A 16,048-nucleotide genomic window follows, 5' to 3' on the forward strand; every position below is an offset into this window, starting at 1 on the left:
AGCATATTTTTCTCACAGAACTGTCTCTGTTGGTCTAATTCTCAATGAAGCAGCAGTTACTACAGGGTGCAGCTGGGGTTATACCAAGAGAATGTATACGGGTTGACAAAACAGTTTAATATATATATTAAACAGTTTAATATATAAACAGTTTAATTATAATTTGAAAGTTCTAAAACTCCATTAAAAAACGTAGGAACCGCCACTGTATTCACAGGTTAATTTTGCTCGCTATGAGAATAACCATATGGGTAGAAACAATGGAAATAGGCGCAGAAAACTCAGGTTTTTTCCTGAGAACTTGTTTTTCTGTTTTTTAAAAAAATCTATAGCATAAATATTCTTTAAGCTCTATATGAAATATTTTCTGTTACCAAAGGCCTTAAAAGGCCAAAACAATTCTTTCATGCCTCAGTACTAAAGCTCATTCACTTTAGTTACATTCATTATGAAGATTTCACTAAAAGCACTCCTATAGCAGCTTATAAATATATATGATAAATCCACTAGAACCTCATTGTAAACTTATTTGTCTTAGTGCAAAACTTGGTAGTTGTATCTAAAACAGGATCTTGTCCAGTCTCTAAATTTAACCTTCCTAAACCTTGGCCTGGTAGCTTAAATAAATGGAACAATAAAATTGATGTTTCTCTCTGTCCCCTCCCTTTCTCTCTCTCTAAAATCAACCAATCAATACATTAAAAATAAATAAATTTCACCTTCCAGATATATTTAGTTGTCAGAGTGTCTCCCATTTTTAAAGCTTTGAATGCTTTTAGAAGGGACAAGGACTATTTAATTCATCACTCCTGGTTATTACATTTCCAGTATCACTCATTTATGTTTCCTAAGACCACATCTGAGCTTGCATTTTGTATTTAAAAGCCCAAAGATCTCACTAAAATATGAGATTCTAGTTTACTGAAGGTAAGACTCTATATTAACTGTTGGCCAGGGTGTAGACAAACCTCATAAACTGATGCCGCGGGGTAAACACAACTTTCTGTAGGGCAGTCTGGCAACATGAATTGAATTTAAAATTGCACCAGCTATCTCATTCTAAACAGATAACTGAAGAAGTGCAAAAAGATGAATAAGACTGTTCATTACAACACTGCTTATAATCACAAAAAAATAGAAACAACTTAAATATCTATTAAGAGAGGATTGATCAAACCAAGTATGTCGCCTTTAGTCAATGAATTACTATTCAGGGATTGTTGATAACTATTATATATGTGTGGGTATGTATATATATGGCATATAAGTACTATATATATATGTATAGTACATATATATGTATATTTCATCAACTGAGATGGGGAAAACTGTGGGTAGAACAGATTCCTTAGGGACTCTCAGGAGTATAGTTACAGACATCTAAGTTTGCGACATCAATTAATATCCCAGGGGAGTTGTTGAACAGGCAGTAGGATAATTTTCCAAGTAACATAAACTTACCTGTCCAAATAACATTAAAACATTTAATGTGCATTTTCCCAAAATGTACTATAATTGTCCATGCTGTTTTCAATACCAGGGTCAGTTCAGGGGTTGGGGGCTACCAGGAAGTCAGCTCAAATATTGACTCCATTTCTTTTCTTTGAAGAAAACAGGTTTATTGAATAAGAATTTTATGAGCAAGCCAAATCTTTACCAAATACTTTTATCAAAGAAAACTCCAGGCTCTGCCAAGGACAGTAGGGGCAAGAGAGGGTCCGGGTGTCCTTGGGCCAAGAGAGGGTCCGGGTGTCCTTGGGCTGAAAATTCAGCAGTCACAATTTTTGTTGAGCTTTCAGTAATGAAATATATTTTTCCACCCATTTTTCCTTTGGCTGTGCACAGATTTTCCGGCCTTTTTTGGTAGTGAATCTGTGGGAAAGAGATGCTGACAGTCAATACTGAGAAGTTTTGTCTCCTGGAAAGGGGTGGAGGGCCAGCTGCCTGGCTCGTATTCTAGCCTTGCTATACCCCGTCACACTGACCACGCTTCCAGGCAAACCTCCCCCAGGAAACACTTTCCAACAGCTCTAGTGCGAAGCATGTAACCTGCACCCTGCCTCTTAAATCTTTTGTTTTAATCTAACAGCTTTATTGAGATATAATTCACACACTATACAATTCACTCACTCAAAGTGTATAATTATCATTCAGTGGTTTTTAATATATCCATAGATGACACAATCATCACCACTATCAATTTTAGAACATTTGCATCACCTCCAAGAAGGAACCTTATATGCATTATGTCACTTAATTCTTAACCACATTATCATGGGTTGTTTGCCACGATTCCTGCACTCCTAATATCCTGCTGTGATCTCATTAAGAAGAGGGGTTGTGGTTAATGACTCTGAATCTCTTGCAACCTTGTGCATCCTGAGAGCGCTCAGATAAGCTGAGAGCCTAGATCCGGTCGTTCTGGCCTGGAGCACTTTGTATCTGGAGCATCTCTCAGGAAGGCCCTGAGTACACGCAGCAGAGAAAGCCGATCAAGACACAAAGGTGAGCCCAGCCGGGTGTGGCTCAGCGGTTGAGCGTCGACCTGGGATCCAGGAGATCGAGGTTCGGTTCCCAGTCAGGGCACATGCCCAGGTTGCGGGCTAGGGAGCCAATCAACGACTCTCTCACCATTGATGTTTCTCTCCCTCTCCTTTCCTCCCTCTGAAATCAATAAAGATATTTAAAAAAAAAAAAGACACAAAGGAGAAGACCCAGGACATCCTGAGCCCCAGAGTGCCCCCCTCCATATCTAGGCAATTAAGTGTCTCTTTCCCATCCTTAAGTGTCTCAAAATGATGGCATTCAGGTTGGCCTCTGGAGCCCCTTTCCCCTTCTGCACCATTCTCTCATGCTCAAGAACCCCCTGTCCTAGGGAGCAGTGAACCACCCTTCCCTGTGTATTTGCACTTAAAGATGTTTTTGTTGAATGTTGGTAACTTGGGTTGTCACCCTGCCTCTGCATGTGGCGGTGATATGGCCAAATTCTGCCACTTACAGAACATTTGTTGAATAGTCACTGTGTGTAGGCACAGCACTAAAAGCTTTGCATATAGTATCTCATTTAGTTCTGCCAGGGAGCCTGAGGTGCGTGTCATCTCTCCTGCAACCAATGAGGCCGGAATGGCACAGCCCCTGTTTACCGGTCTGCCTTGTCAGTGACATGTTCATTCTCCTCCCACTTACCTGCTACTCCCTCCGCCTGGTACATCCATGCTCCTTCCTGCCCCCTTTACCTGGGCCACTCCCACTGATCCTTGAGGGTCTCAGTGTAAATTTCACTTCCTCAGGGGGACTTCCTAACACTGAGCTAGGTCCTCCTGTGACTATGATGAAGAGTGGCAGAATGTGCTGCCCTAAAATATGCCATTTTGGCATAGAGATTATTTTGAGCTAAAGGCACTTGAGAAAAAAAAAAAGCAGGTGCAAAAAGGGCTCTCTGACCTCCTCCTTTCTTCCTGGAAACAGGAGATAAAACTTCCATGTAAAAAATGGCCTCCCTGTACCAGGAGGAAATAAACATTTTTGCTACCAGAAATAGGGAGTCAAGGCCAAGAGAATTCTGTAGAAACAGCTGTTAAGATAACTCTTATCATCCTTTAGCTGCCTCCCCCAGACTTCTTAGTTACTCTTCCACAATTGCCTCTATTTAACTTAGTATAAATGCATTTACATTTTGCCACTTTTGGGGGGTATTAATTTTCCTATGAGGGCTCCCATGTACATGTGTGGACAAAAAGGGGCCACATGCTAAACCTGACAAGCTCAGGGGAGGCCTGCATGATGGCCTTGCAAACTCAGAGGCCTAAAGTAACCACAAGGATGGTCTGAAATGAAAACTTTTTTAGCCAGAAGTTTATCTATGATAACATATCGTTGGAATGTCAAAGTAATTTTCCTCTTCCCAGACCCCTCAAAGCACAGTCACCGCTCTGCAGAGACCACAAATTCCCTCACTGTTATTGAGTTAATTGTTGACTGTTAACTATCCTGCAGAAGTGTGTCTATCATTTTACTTTTTATCCAATCCCAGAGGTTTCCCCACTTTGCTTTCTCCCACTTCCCTAATCTATCACCAGGGAATTTCATGTAACCCACTTATGTCTCCTCTTTTAATTGTAATGCATAAAACAAAGTGCTAAACTGCCATTCTCCGAAGCATTATTTCAATCCGTTGAGATTTTGGCTTCCTGGCAATTGTCGACAGTTTGGCTCAAATAAACTCACAAAAATTCTTCACAAGTTTGAATGATTTCTTTTTTTTTTTTTTAATATCTTTATTGATTTCAGAGAGAGGAAAGGAGAGGAGAGAGAGAGATAGAAACATCAATGATGAGAGAGTCATTGATCTGCTACCTAGCCCGCAACGCGGGCATGTGCCCTGACCAGGAATCGAACCCCGATCGCCTGGATCCTAGGTTGACGCTTAACCACTGAGCCACACCCGGCCGGGCTTGAATGATTTCTTATCTTAACACATGTAAAATCTGTATGCTTTTCTCCTATTCATCTGTCTGTCAACTTAATTCTCAGGCCTAGCCTAAGAGGGTAAAGTTATGCCTCCCCTACAGTGACAAGTACCCTCCTGCTCTCCTTCCTGCTCTCCCCTTCAAGCACCCATCACAATTGTGATTATCTATTTTGTGCAAATGTCTTTTAATGCTCCCTTTCTTATGCTAGATGTAAGGTCTATAAGAGCTGCCTGGTTCTCCCTTTTATACTCAGCATTTAGCACACCTCCTGGAATATGCCCAGCACGTGATACCGAAGTTAGGAAACCAACACTCAGTATCATGCTTGTTAGTGGCAGAGGCAGGGTGACAACCCAAGTTATCAGGTTCCCATCCTGAGGCTCATCCTCGCACCAGAGGGACTTGCCTTGCACCCACCCAATTAACTGACTGGCAGGGACCCCAAAAGCCCCAATGAGAAATACTCACATCACAGCCTTCTGGGAGCAGCTGTTCTTAGTGAATTCATAGCTTTGCACCCTGCTCCACGGAAGGGTCTTTTGGCTGAATTGCAAGCAGCAGTACTTGGCCACATCAATGCCACCTAAAAAACAGGGAGAAGGAGATTGGAGACACTCCTTTGCTTTTATTCCCAGTCATCCAGGGAAGGGAGTGGGGCAGCTACATACGTGTGGCAACTCCGAGGTGGACACTCAGGATGAAAACTAGGAGAACAGGGGGAGCCATGGGGAAGCTCTTCATGCTGCTGCAGGCAAAGCCCTTTGCAGCCTTCTCCCAATTCCTCCTGTCCTAACCAAACCCCCTTTTCTGGGGCTGAGTGATCCCTGAAGATAATTCCAGATGGAGAAGTAATCTGCTACCCTTGAGAAAGTTGAGGCTATGTCATCTGGGGTAATGGGAGGAGCCCGCATGCAACTGAGAGCCTGACCCAGGGTTATGACACTTCTTTTTTGTCTGAAAAGTAAAAAGAGAGGAAATGAAATTAAATTCCAGTGAACTGATCTAAAATCCTTTACAACACTGTCAGTTGTTCCAAATATCTGGCTCTTGGCTGAAACTTTCTTTGCTTTATAAACATTACTTACTGCTTGGTAAGGTCTGGACAGTCTCGGGATGTGTGCAGGGCAGCCTGACCATGACAATGGACGTTCAAGAACAAGATTCCAGCACTCGTCCTGTGTCTCATCATGACGCAGATCAAGGTGAAAAGGAGAAACCCATGCAGGAGCTCTGCATCCGCAAGTTCCGCTGACTCCAGTAGCCAAGGTCCTAAAGCAGCTCATAGTCCAGACCCCTATGTTCTCCAAAGCCAGATACACCGTCAGATCCTTTGGCATCAAGAGAAATGAAAAGATTGCCATCCACTGCATAGTCTGTGGGACCAAGACAGAAGAAATCTTGGAGAAAGGTCTAAAGATGAAAGAGTGCAAATTATGAAAAAAAAAATAACTTCTCAGATATTGGAAACTTTGGTTTTGGAGTCCAGGAATACATCCATCTGGCAATCAGATATGACCCAAGCATTGGTATCTATGGCCTGGACTTCTGTGTGGTGCTGGATAGGCCAGGTTTCAGCATCACAGGCAAGAAACATAGGACAGGCTGCACTGGGGCCAAACATAAAATCAGCAAAGACAAGGCCATGTGCTGGTTCCAGAAGTATGATGGGGTCATCCTTCCTGGCAAATAAATTCCCGATGCTAACGAAAACGCCAATAAAATATTTTCAGTGAAATGTAAAAAAAAAAAAGGGAACTATGCCTCCTATGTTCTTAGTGTCACACATCCCGCCCACAGGGTGCCAGAGCTACTTGGAGGAACTCAGAACTACCTCACCCAAAACCTGATGAAACACCACAATTGCCTAGTGTCAGAAAGATATGCATCTTCCCAGTTCCTGCTTTGCTCCTGGTGAGCCAGGCTCTTTGTGTATGTGGGTGGGACAGTAGGGCAGGGTCCAGTAATCTATATTTTAGCTGGATTTGGCTGAAATGAGGAAAGTGAACTCCCAAAAGGGGTAGTGATTTCTGCCAGAAAAGTCTTAGGGAAGGGCAGACAGGGTTTTCAGATCCGTGTTTCATGACTACACTCAGTATTCCCACCCACTTATTGAATTTAAAGTTACAAAAAAAAGTCCATTCACTAGTCATCTTGAACCCACAGACTTTTTTTGGGTTAACTGAGACCTTTCAAATACCCCCCCCCCCCAATACACACACAGTTTTAATTACTCTGAGTGACAGGGAACTCACCTTTGAACTTGGCTCAACTGGCTCAACTGAGGACAGCTCTGACGGTATGTCACAAAGTTCTCTTGAGGTTGTTGTTTTTTTTAATTTATCTTTATTGTTAGAAGTATTACAGATGTCCCCTTAAGTTCTTTTAAAAATTTGGCTGAAATCTATATTTCCATTGCTTCTACTTATTGACCCAATTCTACTCAAAAATGCCTAATTTCTCTTCTCTTCTTTTGGAAGATGAGGAAATTAAGGTTTCGGCAGATTTGAGGACCATTGTTTTAGTTGGGTTCCCCTAGAACAGACCCTGAGAAAAGGATTCCTGTGTAAACTATTTCCGAGGGAGGTGATTCCTGAAGCCACCAGTAGAGGAGGGGAGAAGCAGGGGGAAAGAGTAAGTGCCAAAACAAGGCAGGTTATCAAACAGGTTACTGCCACCAGCAGCTGCCGCTCGGTTCCACTGCGGTTCTGGGAGCTGCTGCAGAACCCACCTGAGACGGCCCAACTGCCGGGTGAGGCAGCGGGGACACTAACCCCCCAGCTCTCTGGATGACATTGGTTGAAGGCTGCATCCCACACTCCTTGTCCTTTGAGCTAAGTGTGCTCTGTGATTGGGAAAAAGGCCCGCAGGCTGAGGCCAGGGGGTCCTCAATGAGCAGCCTTTGGCTCCCAGGGGGAATGACGAGAGGATATGGGTGGGGCCCCGACAGCACCTGCTACAACCATTATCACATTTGCCTTTGAATATCTCTCCTTTGGGCTAATCTCCCCTGTGCCTTCAGTTTGCCCCCAACCATCCTACTGGCCACCTTGACACACCAGTTTCAACTTTAATAAACAGTTCCAGTGTGCTGGGAACGCAAATGTTTCATAAATGGGATACCTAAGTACTAACTACAAGGGGCTGATGAACAGTTGATAAATTGGACTGTATAAAATTTGGAACTTTTATTCATTAGGAGACACCAAGAAATAGTGAAATGTAATCTGAAGGTTGGAACATTTTTGCAACACATCCCCCCCAAATTCACAATAACCCAGAACTTCAGAATATGACCTTATTTGGAAAATGGGGACTTTGCTGCAATTAGTTGAGGTTATATTGGATTAGGGTGGGCTCTTGTGATATTGTGATTTATAACAAGAAATATATATTTGGTCTACATCCCCTGGCACACAGCTCCTAAACTCTTGTCATTTTCTGAGTGGTAAAGAAATGGGAACATCTTTTGGTACAATATTTGGTCTTTTATCCTCAGTTTTGTTTTTAAACCTCACCAGAGGATATTTTTTTCCATTGTTTTTCAGAGACAGTAGAAGGGAGAGGGACAGAGACAGAGAGAAACATCGATGTGCGAGAGACATCGATTGGTTGTCTCCTGCACGAGCCCCAACCAGGGCAGGGATTGAGTCTGCAACCAAGGCGTGTGCCCTTGTCCGGAATTGAAGGAGTGACCCTTAAGTCCAAGGGCCAACACTCTAACCACTGTTACCCCCAGTTCTTGAAATACCACCAAAGCAATAAAGGCTAAAGGAATGTCTTGTTATTCATAAAAAACCCCTTTGAACCACACCTGTTTATAGTATTAATCATGCAATTTTTGGAAAGCACTTTGGTGATCACAGGATGAGTGGTTGTCAGGAGAACCATATTGTGATTAGAAGCTTGGGATGTTTCAGCCCACTCCCCAGTCTCCAGAGAGGGGAGAGGGCTGGAGGCTGATTTAATCCAAGGGTGGGGAACATCTGGCCTGAAGGCCATATACAGTCTGAGAAATCATTTGGTCTGACCCTACCAAGGCAACCACAGGCGGGACTTGATATTCAATAAATCTAGAAGCTTTTTTCATAGCTAATTTTTAAGTTGATAATTTTGTATGGCCTGTGAATGATGTTATAAATATCCAAATGGCCCTTGGCCGAAAAAATGTTCCATACCCCTGATTTAATCAACCCTGCCTACATAAATAAGCCTCCATAAAAATTCCAAAACAACAGAGTTCAGAGAACTTCTAGGTTGGTGAACATGTGGAGGTACTAGGAGGGTGGTATGCCCAGAGTGGGCATGAAAGAAAGCTCAGTGCCCCTTCCCCATTTCTTGTCCTGTGCATCTCTTTCATCTGTCTGTTCCTGAGTCATATTCTTTATATGAAGCTGGTGTCTAGTAAGTAACTCCAGTTTTCCTGAGTTCTGTGAGTTAGTCTAGCAAATTATTGATCCTGAGGAGGGGGTCCTGGGAACCTCTGATCTACAGCAGGTTGGTCAGAAGCATAGGAGACAACCTGGACTTGCACTTGGCATCTGAAGTTGGGGCAGCCTTGTGTGACTGAGCTCTTAGCCCATGGAATCTGACGTTATCTTCAGGGAGATGGTGTCTGTATTGAGTTAAATTGTAGGATACTTGGATAGTGTGTGAGAATTGCTTGGTGTGAGAAAAACCTTCTACATCTGCTGTTAGAAGTGAAGTACTGAGAGTGTTGTAGTGAGCAGACAGAAAACAAAAGAGTATCCTTATAAGAAGTCCATGTGAAGAGACAAAGACACAGGGAAGAAGTCCAAGCAAGGAATGGAGACAGAGGTTGAAGAGATGCATCTACATACAAGCAAAGGAGTGTCAAGGAGGCCAGGAGCCACCAGAATGTAGAACAGGCAAGGGAGGATTTTTCCCCAGGCCTTTAGATGGAGCACAGCCTTGCTGATATCCTGATTTCAGACTTCTAGCCTCCAGAACCATGACAGAATACATTTCTGTGGTTTTAAGCCACACAGTTTGTGGTAATTGGTTAAGAAGCTCTAAGAAACTAATACAACATGTATCTGTAAAAGGGCTAAAATTCAGGATGTGTAAAGAACACTATAATTAACTCAACAACAAGAAGAAAACACAATAGTAAAATGGTTGAAACGTAAATACTTTATGACAGAGGATACCCAAACAATGAATGAAAAGGGGCTTGATTATAGCAGCTATCAGAGGAATGCAAAGTTAAACCACAATGTGATTCAACTACCACACCCACCAGATGGCTAAAATGAGCCAGATGGATAATGCCAAATGTTAGGGAGGATATGGTGCACTGAAGCTCATATACTGCTGGTGGGAGTGGAAAACCACTGGCAGTACTTACTAAAGCTTAATTTACACATACTCCGTAACCCAGCAATTCCACTCCCAGGCATATATCCAACAGAAATGTGTACATACGTTCACCAAAAGTCGCTGTTTATAATAGCACCAAACTGGAAACTACCAAAATATCCATCAACAATAGAATGGAAAATATATTGTGGCTTATTAAAATAGTACAAGACCATACAATAATGAGAATGAACTATAATTACATGTAACCATGTAGATGTGTGTCATGACCTCATGTTGAGGAAAAGAAGCCAAATACAAAAGAGAAATATTGTAGGATGCCATCTATATAAAGTACCAAACAAGCAAGACTAACCTATAATGATGGAAGTCAGAACAGTGATTACCCTTTGGGGATAGTGACTGGAAGGGAGGCCCAGGGGGAGCTCTGGGGGGCTGGTAAACTCTGTCCCTTGATCTAGGTGTTGGTGCATCCATTTACCCTCCTGAAAAGTCATTGAGCTGTACTCTTAGGAATTGCATACTTTTCTGTTTGTATATCGTATTTCAATAAATTAGTGGAGGGGAAGGAAATGATACGGTAAATAAAACAAAACAAATAATTCTGAAGTTCAGGAAATGTTTTATTGGAGTCATGACCTTCCCATTTCCCTCCCTTCCTTCTCCTTCCTTTCTATTCAGAATGTTTCTCATTTCAAGAGAAAGCACTGCTGGCTATCATGTCAGCCCACATCCTGTTTGCACTGTTCCTGTTCCCTCCTTTCAAACTCTGCCTCTCCCTAACCTGGTATAGCTTCTACCAACTTCCAGACTCCAGAATTTGCCTTTGCTGCCATAGTCCCTGGGATCTGGGGTTAAACCTCTTCTTAGGTTAAATAATCATAGCTTCAAAAACTCTATTTCCAGATAAGGTCACATTCTGAGGTTCTGGGTGGACATGACTTTGGGAGGGGAGGTCTGAGTCAACCCAGTACAGATCTATTATAAAAATCTCCCACCCTGCAGATTGCTTTTCCACTCTCTTATTAGTATCTTCTAATGAATATAAGTTCCAAAATTTTAATGTAGTTTAATTGATCAACTTTCTCCCTTTATGGTAGTTATTGCACTATGATATATTTGGATCCCTTCAGCCAAGCAGCATGTCTATAAATGGGCTTTTGCTGAAACTCCTCCTTGGTTCTTGTGCATCAGGCTACTCTGGCCATGGCCCTGAGTGTGTCCCAATGCCAGCCCATGACTGGTGACCCTGGATCATGACTGGTGACCCTGGATCCTGCTCTGTTACTGCCAGCCCCTTCCCTATGGTTGAAGTCCCTGACCCCTACCCTCTAGCCTGCTGACTGGGCTTCTGCCACATATGTATGGATTACTCAGAACTCTCCATCTCATATGATCTGGACTGTCATCTTTATTTCCTGCTACTATAGACACTCTTCCAAAATTTGGCCTGCTGGGCTTCTGTTGTCACAGGCACTGGGCTCAGACAGTCTGGCTTGTCTCAGTAGGCCTACCTTTCTTAGCCAAGTTGCTTCTCTCCTTTTCATTCCCCTCATTATGGACTGAATTGTGTTCTTCCCAAATTTATATGTTGAAGCCCTAAACTATAATGTGATTATATTTGGAAGTAGGGTCTTTAAAGAGGTAATTATGGTTAAGGATGGGCCCTGATCCTTTAGGACTAGGATTCTTATAAGAAGAAGAAATACCAGGGATGCACATGAACAGAGAAAAGGCCATGGGAAGACACAGCAAGAAGGTAGCCATCTGCAAGGCCAGGAGAGAGGCCTCAGGAGAAACCAACCTTGTGGGCACCTTTATCTTTAACTTGCAGCCTCCAGAACTGTGTAAAAATGAATTTCTGTTGTTTAAACCACCCAGTCTGTGGTACTTGGTTATAGCAGCCTAAGCTGACTAATAAAACCTGACACCCTGGTGAGTGGGCTTCTCCCATCCTCCTTGGTATCCAGGGTTGAGTTCTCCCTGCACATGAATTTTGAGTGCACAGATTACATCCAGGTCAGTCAGCCATGGACCTGTTTCAGCACAGAGGAGCCCGTCCCCCCCGCACTACATATTCAGAGGCTGCTACAGCCCTCCCAGATCTAGCTTCATGGTCCTCAGGGTACATTGCTGTAAATTCTTTGTTGAGGGCCTAAGATCCTGTACAAGGACACAGATCCACAGGAGCTACCTTAACAAGTATTAAGTGCCACTGCCACTTTAGTAAAAGTTTTCTGTGGCAATATGAGTCAGCCTGACCCTGAAATGTTTTCAGGTTGTAATGATATAAAGCATGGATATTTCTTCCATCAGTTCAATGCCAGAGAGAGCCTTTTGTGCCAGGCTGGGTCAATGAAACCAAAAACAAATTCCCAAAGTCAAAATACTGAGTCCTCAGTTGGATACCCTCTCCATGTTAAACACACTCTCTCTTTTTTTTTTACAAACACCATAAAGTTCCTTAATCTGACCATTGTTCCAACATGCAATAACCTGAACCTTTGTCATTGCCATGACAATCCTGTGTTCCTTTATCTCTTCACCCTGATTTCTAATTCCTACTCATCCCCAGGCCATCTTTCATTCCCTCCTGACAGTCACTACTATCGTGATTTATGCCTTACTATCCAGTTTCTCAATGTTTCCAATCAACCCAGCCCACATCCCTGTTCACAGAGCAGTACTCACAGCTTCGATATTCTATTTCTGACCCTGTTGGAAGGAAGCAGGGGAAGGGCTTGTGGGACAGTGTTTATAAAGTCTACAATAGAATACAGCAATGATTTTCAACCAGTGTGCTTCAAGAATTTTTGAAACATGCAATACCTGACTATTTAGTCAGGGGCACTGACCTCTTTTCCCTTAGATTGTCTAATAAAAAAAGGATAACAACAGCCAACACAACAATAGCCGCCTGGTGTTGAATGAATCAAAATTATATCTATTTTTTGTCAGATTGGCAAAAAATATACTTTTGGTGTGCCACAGAATTTTAGTAATTAGTTTATGTGTGCCATGAGATGGAAAAGGTTGACAATCGCCGATGTACAGTAATGTCCCAGGCCTTCACATTCACTTGCCACTGACTCACCCAGAGTAGCTTCCGGTCCTACAAGCTCCATTCAGGGTAAGTGCTCTATACAGGTACCATTTAAAAATCTTGTATACTACCCGGCCGGGCGTGGCTCAGCGGTTGAGCATCAACCTAGGATCCAGGCGGTTGGGGTTCGATTCCCGGTCAGGGCACGTGCCTGGGTTGCGGGCTCGATCCCCAGTAAAGGAAGTGCAGGAGGCAGTCAACCAATGACTCTCTCATCATTGATGTTTCTCTCTCTCCCTCTCCTTTCCTCCCTCTGAAATCAATAAAGGTATGTTTAAAAAAAAATAAAAAATAAAAATCTTGTATACCATATTTTTACTGTACCTTTTCTGTGTTTAGATATGTTTAGATACAGAAATACTTACCATTGTGTTACAACTGCCTACAGTATTCATTACAGTAACCTGTTGTACAGGTTTATAGCCTAGCAACAATAGGGTACACCACATAGCCTAGGTGTGTTGTAGGCTATAGCATGCAGGTGTGTGCTAGTGCATGCTAAGATGTCCCCACAATGACAAAATCACCTAACAATGCCTTTCTCAGAACATATCCCCATCATTAAGATATGCATAACTGCAAAAGGATACCTCATTTAAAATGGAGTTCAGAAGCCCTGAAGGGGAGCTCTCACTCACTGCCAGCCAGATCCCAAACGGGAGAACGTACCATAGCAGGAGGAAGGAAGAGTTTCTCCTTTTCAGCAAAACACTCCAATCTTCAACCTCTTTAGTTGGCTGCCTTCAGGTTGGACTCCTCCTTACAGCCCAGCCAATGAGAAACTGCACATTCAGCCAATGAGAAGCCGTAACCACCTGTGAACTCTTTGGAAGTAGCCTCTTCCAACTTTCTCTTTTCCCCCCATAAAAGTAAGCCCCTCACCTCTGTTTTTCCAACCTGCCTATAACAGCCAATAGTTTGCTTGTTCTGAACTGCAATTCTTTTGCTATTCCCGAATAAATCCATCTTGCTGGTAAAATAACTGGCTCTTTTGTTTTTTAAGGTTAACAGGTCTAATAGAAGCAGGGTGGAATCTAGAAAAGAACGTTTCCTGGAATCAGAAAAAGACAAACCCACTTTGTTTGTTTGTAACCAGTTACTCCACTTATCCTCATGGCAGTTCTGAGGGAGGTTTTATTGCCCCCACTTTCACCTAAGGAAATTGAGGTTCAGAGAGGTGAGGTGAGTGTCTTAGGGTCCTGTCCACTGTTCTCCCTCTCCTGAGAAAGGGCGTCAATGTTTGCTTCCCCCAGTGGCCAAAACTACTCTGTATTTAAGAGAAGATATCAAAGTAATAAGATGCCGCACTTGTAGAGACTGCAAAAGGCTGCAAACTTTAAATGAGCCAAAACAAAAAGGGAAATGCAATCAGTCCCATGATTCACAGCATCCAGAACAGAACAAACTGCAGTTGCCTGGGAGAAGCGCACCTCTTTCAGGTTCTGAGTCCCCAGAGAAGTCTGGGGATTTCTCATAAAGAGTCACTGGGTGAAAGTGTGACCAGCCATACCCACAACATCCTGCGAGAAGTGCACATTCCCTGGGGCTTATCATTACTCAGATATTAGAAAGCCAGGAGGAGAATGTGAGAGTGCCAGGGAAAGCTGGTAACAAGAGAATATTCCCTGCAATCAGGAAATGTAGAGGCCAAAAAAGTGGTAATTACCCTTGGCAAAGAAGCAGAAAGACTGAAGTTTGGACTGGGCAGGAGCTAAGGGGGAAAGGGAAGCCAGGTGTGGCAGGGATTCCCTCTCTGTCCTGTATGTCTACCCTTCCCATGTGTGGTCAACAACAGAATAATTTCCCCTTAAGTTGCCTTTGTCTCAGAGGAAACATGGGATTATTATTATTATTTTAATCCTCACCTAAGGATATTTTTTCCATTGCTTTTCAGAGAGAGTGGAAGGGAGAGAGAGAAAGAAACATCAATGTGAGAGAGATACATTGATTGGTTGCCTCCCACAAGCGCCCCAACCCAAGGCTGGGGTCGAGCCTACAACCAAGGTAAGTGCCCTTTACTGGAATCCAACCCGGGACCCTTCAGTCCACAGGTCGATGCTCTAACCACTAGCAAACCAGCGAGGTTGAAATGTGGGATTAAAAGACCCACAGCTTTGTAAGGAGAAAATAAAGCTTTGTTTGTTCGGAAGGAGTTTCGTAGAAATTGACAGTCCTGTAATTCTGGGAAAGTAGATAACAACCCTTTTAATAAAAAGGTTCAGAACCTTGTAGAAACAGGGCCATGGAATTCTTTGGAACAAATAGCTTTGCAAGGGTTGATACTTGGAGTTAGAATAGGATTTCAGCAGTCCTGAAAGCAAAACATTTTCCTCCCCTGACCAAGCCTCTTGCTAGCAGCCTCTCTCAGCCACAATCACTAGCATTTGGCAGAGACTCACAGGCAGGTGGGGTGGGAGAGCTTCAGAGTGGACAAAGGGGAAAGCGCAGGCATACTATGATTGGAAGTGGTTGGCACCAAAAAGCTGCGGGTGAGTTAACTAGAAGCAAACATCTTATGTGATTGATTTGGGAGTACATTTGGCATTCTCTGGTTGGTCCTGAGCTGGAAAGGAGGGGAATAATAGGAATCTGGCAGTCACTGACCAGTTTGTGCTGGTTCTGGGCTGACTGCTTCAGAGGCTGTGGGTCAGAGTTCTGTTGCCATCTGTGGTCTGGCCATGGTAGTTCGGTCTCTCATCCCTGAATGCTCCAGTTATCTTTTATCCTTAGAAATACTCTCCTTTCCAGAGTGAAACCTCGGTGACCATTCAGATGCCAACTCTGCTGAGGACTTCTGCAGCCCTCTCCCCCCATCAGAATGTCCCCTCCTTTGTATTGTTCAGCACCATTTTATTCTGCTTCCTATTGGAGTTAAAAGAACTTTAATAGCTGCTGTATACTGAACGTCGACTGCCAGGACTTTCTGTGCTCTGCAGACCCTCTGCACCTGAAGGCCTGTTTTGAACCATAGAAGGTTGCTCTGCCCCCACCTGCAGAAAGACACCCCTCCCTACACCTGGCAGTGACTGATGGAGTGTGTATATAATTCTGAGGGGGTGGGTTTCACACCACCTCCCAGTGGGTTAAGCTCTAATTCCCCTCTGCTTGATAACACACTCTTATTGGTTGCCTTCCT

At 43.3% G+C, this 16,048-nt stretch overlaps 1 protein-coding gene across 1 annotated transcript; it reads right to left on the reverse strand.

Moving 5' to 3' along the window:
* Positions 1-1,605: 1,605 nt before the first annotated feature.
* On the reverse strand, positions 1,606-5,246 carry LOC308555274 (C-C motif chemokine 26-like). The gene is made up of 3 exons (XM_081133320.1): positions 5,141-5,246; positions 4,941-5,055; positions 1,606-1,872 (listed from the first exon to the last, which is right to left on the reverse strand). Exons 1-3 carry the CDS (start codon positions 5,211-5,213, stop codon positions 1,776-1,778), a joined length of 285 nt encoding a protein of 94 aa, XP_080989446.1. The 5' UTR covers positions 5,214-5,246; the 3' UTR covers positions 1,606-1,775.
* Between the last annotated feature and the right edge of the window lie 10,802 nt (positions 5,247-16,048).

This window comes from Miniopterus schreibersii (assembly GCF_964146895.1).
Source record: "Miniopterus schreibersii genome assembly, chromosome: 3".
Lineage (NCBI taxonomy): Eukaryota > Metazoa > Chordata > Mammalia > Chiroptera > Miniopteridae > Miniopterus > Miniopterus schreibersii.